This window comes from Scedosporium apiospermum, assembly GCF_000732125.1.
Source record: "Scedosporium apiospermum strain IHEM 14462 chromosome Unknown SEQ_SAPIO_0094, whole genome shotgun sequence".
NCBI lineage: Eukaryota > Fungi > Ascomycota > Sordariomycetes > Microascales > Microascaceae > Scedosporium > Scedosporium apiospermum.
This window is the reverse complement of record NW_015971795.1, coordinates 530,342-538,387: the sequence shown is the minus strand read 5'-3', so window position 1 is coordinate 538,387 and position 8,046 is coordinate 530,342. Positions and strand designations below refer to the sequence as shown.

At 51.0% G+C, this 8,046-nt stretch overlaps 2 protein-coding genes and 1 pseudogene across 2 annotated transcripts; 1 reads left to right on the top strand and 2 right to left on the bottom strand.

Annotated features, from left to right (window-relative positions):
- Positions 1-787: 787 nt before the first annotated feature.
- On the bottom strand, positions 788-1,822 carry SAPIO_CDS4848 (annotated as a pseudogene; the record flags this gene model as incomplete).
- Positions 1,823-2,952: 1,130 nt separating this feature from the next.
- Positions 2,953-4,044, bottom strand: SAPIO_CDS4847 (uncharacterized protein; the record flags this gene model as incomplete). Its single annotated transcript, XM_016787303.1, has 3 exons — positions 2,953-3,344; positions 3,446-3,825; positions 3,950-4,044. 3 exons carry the CDS (start codon positions 4,042-4,044, stop codon positions 2,953-2,955), a joined length of 867 nt encoding a protein of 288 aa, XP_016643182.1.
- Positions 4,045-4,672: 628 nt separating this feature from the next.
- SAPIO_CDS4846 (Formaldehyde transketolase) lies at positions 4,673-7,965 on the top strand (the record flags this gene model as incomplete). The annotated part of the gene is made up of 7 exons (XM_016787302.1): positions 4,673-4,821; positions 4,879-4,988; positions 5,066-5,548; positions 5,694-6,211; positions 6,285-7,184; positions 7,520-7,526; positions 7,706-7,965. 7 exons carry the CDS (start codon positions 4,673-4,675, stop codon positions 7,963-7,965), a joined length of 2,427 nt encoding a protein of 808 aa, XP_016643181.1.
- Positions 7,966-8,046: the final 81 nt, after the last annotated feature.

Genomic DNA, 8,046 nt, shown 5'->3' with positions numbered 1-8,046 from the left:
ACCCTAACCCTAACCCTAACCCTAACCCTAACCCTATATATGCAATATTTGGACGAGTTCTGCCTGTTCCTCAGGCATCTGCACGCATTGCGCGACTGATTATATTTATTAGTAGGTGAGCTTAAAGTGGAAATTTAGTAGGAGATTACTTATTTGTAAATATAGCTTATATATTTATAAATACTATAGCCGGCTCTTGCTCCTAGCAGGCGCTTACAATCCTACACACAACCTAGAGACTCTTATTAAAACTTCTTTGGTGTTGGTAATACTTATATAAACCTCTGGTAGCTAGTTGGGTAAGTAAAACTATAGTTCTTGCGAAGTGATAGATTTGGATCACTCCGGCGTGGTTTGGTGGATGGACTTAGATTGATGGAAATCTTGCTTTGTATCTATCATCAGTGTTCGACGTCCACCGTTCTCCAAGGGAAGGTGTATCTGGGACGAGCTCGCCTATAGCAGACCTAACAATGTACCTATACGAGAGGGGAAGGGCATCATACCAATCCTATAATACGCGAAGGAGTTGATTACTGTGTTCGATTCTCTTCTAAAAGTTACAATCCAACCCTTCGCTGCGATAGGACGCAAACTTAACGCACTTAGCGCATATGTATAAGATTCTGGTAGCGAGTTCGTCTGAATCTAACTCGTCGAGCCTCTTTTTGGGCTTCCAGATTGTCAGAGTCGGTCTCTTGCCCCGGAACGCCGCCCATATATCTTGCCGTAACCAAGCCTACTAAATAGCTCTTCGCAGACCGTCAATGGACTCCCCGTCATTATCCTAGGAGCGCTGGATCCAAAAAGCCCCGCGCAAGTGGCGCTCCCAGTTTCCACCCCCGGATGCTCCCTCCGCATCCAGCATCTCGTATGTGCCGATGAGGATGGCCGTCGCCAGAATTTCGTCCGATTCCGCATATGATGGGTACAAGAGAGTTTGGGATAAGTAGTGGAGTGTTTCGTAATAATATTGCGTCGCTACATGGGCCGGGGATTCGCCTAGCTCCAGTGCACCGCCACTACCTATTGTCGCAGGTGAGCATGCGCTGTTGCTCTCAACTGCATGAGGCACCCCATCGCCTGCGATGGAGTGGTTTGCGGGGAGAGAAAGGTGTCTCGCCGCAACCGCCAGAATTGATTTCAGAAGGCCGATATTCCGCATGCCGAGGTGAGGCACGATCTTCGTGAAGTGTTGCGCCGGATCGAATAAGTCTAAAATTGGCCCGATCACGTTAGTGTAGTAGCGCAGCAAGCTGATGTCTTCAGCCGACAACTCGATGTCCGAAACTGTGTTCCATGGTTTTGATGCTGAAAGATTACCCAGAAGCCGGGCGGCTGCGTCATCGTCCAGGAAACTGGTCGCAGGCGTTGGCTTCCCAGGGTTCGGGCTAGTCTGGTCTCGTGAATCGGATTGGCCATCTGGAGCGCGGGATTGGGCCCGCAAAAGGATTCCGTCGAAAGGTTTTAAATGTTTATGGCCTTGGGTATTATCTAGACGTCGGATATTGCTTATAGCATCCTGTGCTATTAAGTCGTACCACTCAAACGGGGAAATGTTGAACGAGGATGCCGGACTAGCCGTCAGAGATGGAGAGAGCGAAAAGTTGATAGCTGTGAGACTCTGCCCTCCGTGCGATATATCTATAGCATTTTCGGTTGCATAGGAGCCATTCTCGCCCCTCGAGGTATCCCCGTTGGACCCGGAAGGTTTGTCAAGAGAATTGGAAGCCTCGCCTGTATTCGAGTAAAATTCATCCGAGTCGTAATATGACTCTTGTACGGACTCGTATTCAACTGCCGAGGCTGTCTCGTGATCCATAGCTGTCATTCTCGACTCCGACTCCGAGACGGACGGGGAGACAATTATGTTCGAGGCCGAGCCGTCTAACGAAGACTGCCCAGAATTCGGGCGACCATACCAGCATTCGCGGTCCGCCTTGGTGCACCGCGCGCAGACGGGCTTCGCTTCATCACATTTGATACGTCTCTTTTTGCATGTTGAGCTAAAGTGGCGTGCCGGGCGATGATGCGGTGTCAGTCGGCCAGAAGTGATGGTGAAGCAAGCACTGAAGACACAGCTTCCAAGGTTTGCACTTACCAACCCGTCGACGTCCTCAATCCGCGAGCTCGGGATGGCCTGGCTCGACGCGGCCGGCTGTCTCGTCTCAGTCCGTTGGTGGGTATCTCGTCGCCTGGTTTGCGTCTCGAATCGCCTTGGGATTCCATATCGAAATTACATGCTGGGGCTTGTCTCGTCTCGAGGGACCGATATTGTGGGAAGTATTAAAAGGGGCTCGCTTCAGGGCTACCCCGCATCCCCAGAGCCACTGTTGCTCCTGGTGTGGAGAAGTTGGGGTTCCGGGGTAATGGAAAAGACTGCTTGGTATTACGTTAATTATTTCTTCGGGATTGGCCGTGTACGCGCCACACCCGCTTTGGTTGAATCCTCACCTTCACCCCACACATTCTGCTTACATGACCAGAAGTTACCTCAGCCCAGCAGACACATTTTTCTCTGTAGCTTAAAGTACCTCCTCCCCCCCCCCCCAAAAAAAGCCATTGCCATATCGTGAGGGGGGCTTCTGTAGTGATTATAGCAGCACTCAGAACATTAGGGGAGTAGAGGTCGTATATTGAAACCTGGAAGCTCTTTAGATCACCAGCCCTAGCTTACTTGGTTAACTACATCAATAAGCCTGGTTAGAATTGAACACTTTAGATACTCACTTAAATGTAAGGGATATGGCTGGGGCTATTGTCGGCAAGGGAATGTGGCACACGACGCCTTGATAAAAGACCAACAGCAACGCTAGGGTACCGTCAAACCTATTACAGTAGAAGCGAATTGACATACTCGACGGACAGACATGCTATAGATGTTGAGTAGTGCCGGATAACATAGCGTATATAGGTTAGACTACCATGTGGCGTTGCATGCAATCTAACTATCTACGCCTTGCCGCTACTTCCACAGGCATCCATCCATCGCTCAACCTCAGCTTGCAAAATCGCTATACTGTCATCGATCAGCTGCATCAGCGGCTTGTCCGCGTTCTTTCTGAGGTGATCATTCCAACATTCCAGGATGAGTTTGTTGATATTGAGCTTGATGGCGCCGTTCTCTATGCAACGTCTAATAATCTCTGGTGTAAAGTCATTCGTACCATGTAAAGCCATCTCCACGCGACCCCGAATCTGCTCGTTAACTCTAGCTAGACGTTCATAGTCTAGCTGAGGTCCAGCCGGGCCATAGTCTCCGTGAATATTCCCAATACTTGGCGCAAGCATGTCGATCTCGGCAGAGATAAAGTCCTCGACCTCTTCTGGAGTCGTAAACAATGCTAAAACCCCCCCCGAAAAAAAGGGTAGAAGGCGAGGGGGAACTCGTCAGCAACCTCGTACAGGCTCAGAGTAGTCAAGTTACAGCTCTCGTTTTCCTCACCTTCAAGGGATCCGGTGTCCGCGATGCCCTCTTCTCCTCCGTTGATACGGCCACTCTCAGCTTCGACAGCGATGCCTCTCTCGTGGCACAATAGAGTCAAAACCTTTGTCTTGGCCAGATTTTCGTCATGCTCGTAATGGCTCATATCCACCATAATCGAATCGAAGGGGAGATTTTCCGCAATCTCACGGATTTGCTCCTCATCCTGCGCATGATCAAGATGCAGGGAAATCGGCACGGTAGCTGACTTCACGGCAGCAGCAGCAGCCCATGCCAGCGTTGGCAATTGCTGCACTGTCGATGGGAAAAGTTGGAGGATGAGAGGAGATCGTTTGGCCTCGGCGGCTCGGACAAGGGCAGTGAGGTGTTCAATGTTGTAGCTAAAGCGGTCATGTAAGTAAACTTCGGCTTGAAGAGTTGAATGAAGCAAGATAGCAGGAAGATAAAAAAAAAAAAAAAAAAAAAAAAAAAGGAGGGCAAACTCCCAAATTAAGGGTGGCTTACCAGATTACGGCTAAGACACCGTACTGGCCCTCGGTCGCAGACCGAAGGATTCTCAGTGTGCGGTTCTGAGCCCGACGTGTTGACCAAGGTTGCATGGCTGAAGTACAATTAGATTCGTGTGCACGGATCAACTTCAAAGATATTGTTCACAGAGCAACAAGCAATTAATGCTTGTTGAAGCGCAGGCCTGTATATTTGTCTCGTAAAAAAAAATTAACCCTTAGTGTTGCATTTTTCCATCTCACCGACCTGTTTTTTTCTTTCTTGGCATTGGGCCTCGAGACGGGGACGAATTAGCCTCGCATCGAGGCATGGGAAACCGTGCGGTACCATTTTCTCCACAGCGAACCACGACGCGAATTAACCAACTCTTTATGCCTTGGCCACGAGGTACGGCTTCCTCCATGCCTCGATGCGAGGCTAATTTATGCCTTCGCCACGAGCCCGTCCATCCCCATTGTCCCAAAGATCACGAGAAACCCCGTGGGGAAGCAATCGTTAATCTTAGTTTCGTCCATCTCGCTGGGGCGAGGCCAGGTGCCACATGTGACGTGCCGTCACGTCTAGACGCCGTGCTTGGGCCGATGCATTAATATAAGAATTGCGACACCCTTCACAAGCTACCTGCTCCTCCTACTGCAAGTACTACAAGCACGTATCGGTTTTAGGTCCTTCCCCAACTGGGCAATCGAAGTCTTTACGATATCCGAGAACTACGTAACGATGGTTCCAATTCTCGAAGAAAAGACCAACGGCGTCCCGGTCCTTGCGGACATCTCGTTTGAACCTCAAGAGAAACACGACTTGGTGCTGAAAGTTTTCAGGGCATTCATCGCAGATCAATGTCAGCAGTACAATGGTGGCCATCCAGGGTATGATACAACGAATCTATGTCCCGGCCAATGTTCGAAGCGTTGACTTCTTTATAGGTCGGCAATGGGAATGGCCGCCATCGGAATTGCCCTTTACAAATACGTCATGAAGTACTCCCCGAGAAATTGCAGCTACTTCAACCGAGATCGCTTCGTCCTCTCGAATGGTATGTATCCAGACGCTTATTGTGTGTAATAGAATGAATGGAAGTCAGAGCTGACCTCCGATGGCTTGTTTGAATAGGGCATGCGTGCCTCTGGCAGTACCTCTTCATGCATCTAGTCGGCGTCAAAAGCATGACCCTCGACCAACTAAAGTCCTACCACTCTTCAAGGACCGACTCGATCTGTCCCGGGCACCCTGAGATTGAGAACGAGGGCGTTGAAGTGACGACCGGTCCTCTCGGGCAGGGCGTTGCCAACGCCGTCGGTCTAGCTATGGCCACAAAGAACTTGGCAGCGACATATAACCGTCCGGGATTCGATGTTGTGGATAATATGACATGGTGCATGATCGGCGACGCTTGCCTCCAGGAGGGAGTCGGTCTCGAGGCCGTCTCTCTTGCGGGGCACTGGAAGCTTAACAACCTCTGCGTCATCTATGATAATAACTCTATAACTTGTGACGGTACTGCGGACGTTGCGAATACAGAAGACATCAACGCGAAGATGCATGCCACTGGTTGGAACGTATTGGAGGTTTCGCAAGGAGATACTGATGTTGTCGGTACGGCGCCCGGTCATTTATTTCCATGTCAAGCCAATAATTTATCCTCTCCTCTCCCGTTTGCGTTTCGTCACTTCGCATACCCCTTGACACATTGAAGTCCGATATCAAGCATATTTCTGACACGTCTTTTCTCTTTAACCAGCAATTGCCAACGCTTTAATGGCAGCTCGCAAGAGCGACAAGCCCACCTTCATCAACGTTCGCACAACCATTGCTTATGGCTCGGGTAATGCCGGTAATGCCAAAACACATGGGGCTGCTCTTGGCGTCGAAGACGTAAGAAGGATCAAGGAATCGTTCGGTCTGAACCCAGACGAGCAATTTCACATTCCGAAAGGCGTATATGACTTCTTCCAGGATATCCTCGACCGTGGGGAAGCACTAGAGAAGAAGTGGCAAGACACGGTCCAGAGATACTCGAAAGAACATCCTATACTTGCGACAGAGTTTGGTCTTCGTGTTGCGGGCCGGATGCCGGATGACTGGACGCAGTGTATACTGCCTGAGGATCAGCTGCCAACCGAACCCACTGCGTCGCGTAAGTCGGCTGGTCTTATTACCAACCTCTTGGGTGAAAAGATCAGCAGTTTCGTCGTTGGCACAGCTGATCTCACCCCGTCCTGCCATGTCGCCTTCAACAAAAAAGTTGATTTCCAATCTGTGAGTCTATAGCCCTTCCAGCGAATTTCAGCTACTGCAGTTGACCTTGCCTCTCTAACCACTAAGCCTTAAGCCTGACCTTCGAACTTCATGTGGTCTAAATGGAGACTACAGTGGTCGCTACGTCCACTACGGTATTCGTGAGCACGCAATGTGCTCTATTTCCAATGGTCTTGCTGCCTTCCATAAGGGCACTTTCCTACCCATGACAAGTTCCTTCTTCATGTTTTACCTCTATGCCGCCCCGGCAGTTCGTATGGCTGCTCTCCAAGGCTTACAGCAGATCCATATCGCAACCCACGATAGCATCGGCACTGGCGAGGATGGTCCTACGCATCAGCCCGTAGAGCTCGCTGCGCTTTACCGTGCGATGCCCAACACACTCTACATCCGCCCTTGTGACTCGGAGGAAGTTGCTGGAGCCTTCATTGCCGCTATCCAAGCCACCGAGACGCCCACAATCATTTCTCTCTCTCGACAAAACCTCCCCCAGTACCCGAAGCGTTCGTCGCGTGAGGGGGTAGCTCGAGGAGCATACGTGTTCTCGGAAGTGGAAGGAGAGCAGTTCGATGTGACGCTAATTGGGGTTGGCTCGGAGATGGTCTATGCCATGGAAACTCGCGATTTGCTACTTCAGAAGTACGGCATCAAGGCTCGCGTGGTGTCTTTCCCGTGCCAACGCCTTTTTGAGCAGCAGCGGCGCAGTTACAAGCAGTCGGTGCTGAAGCCCGGCTCCGGAAAGCCTACCGTGGTTATCGAGGCATATGCTGCCAATGGATGGGAGCGTTATGCTGACGCCTCGGTTTCCATGAGGCGCTTCGGCAAGAGTCTTCCTTCTAAGGCCGCTTACGAGTACTTTGGATATGAAGCGGATAAGATTGCCCTCAAGATCAAGGACCTGGTCGAAGAAGTTAGAAAGGATGGCATCCAGGTACTGAGAGGAGACTTCAGAGATCTTAACGGTTACTTAGGAGTAGGCTTTGAACACTAGATTTAGCTCTTACAAACTGTTCTGCGTAAGCTCATAGGACTATAAATAGTATATCCCTGGGGCTGAGCTTGAGGGAAGACGAACTGCGCAAGCGTTTATTGGAGCCCGAACCAGTGGTTCTCTGTCGGAGCTTCAAGTATGCACCTGTTGAAGAGAAGACTACTCCGGGGTCTAAGGTAGAAAACGGTGAGGAGGTCTTCGGCATTGGTGAGCATACAGGTTAGGCGGCTCAATGGCACGGGAGACTCTTAGAAACTCGCTGACAAGCGGTTTATATATTTCGGATACCTCACCATACTGATGGTGGACTCGCACAGTCTCCAGGTAAGTACTGTGATGTACCTGCATCCCCGTTTCCACCGCCCCAACTTACCGGTTGTTTGAAGATTCTCTCTCCATCTGACAAGTGGGTGGACGTTCCCTTCGTTGAAAACTCCTTGTTAATAATCAGTAAGCCACAGCTCACTCCCCACTTCGGTTGTCTTCTGGATACCATCCACCAGCAGTCGGCGACATGATCGACCACCTTACCCACGGCCGCTACCGGTCCCGAACCCACCGCGTCCGCCGTCCCGCGCCGGGCTCCGCGCCTCGCTTCTCGTTTCCCCCCTTCTTCGAATTTGCCTGGGGCGCCGAGATGAAGCGCCTGCCACTAGATCACCTGGCCCCGCAGTCCGACAAGGAGAGGCAGCTGGCCAAGCAGCGCTGGGCGGCAACCACGTTCCCAGGGGTCGAAGGCAAATTGTCGCAGTACCTCCTCTGATATGCTCCACCTTGCGGGGGCCGACGGTGGGGAATACGTAGGGCGTCTTCTGCCTGTAGTGCGCCAGAGCAACGTGTAGTA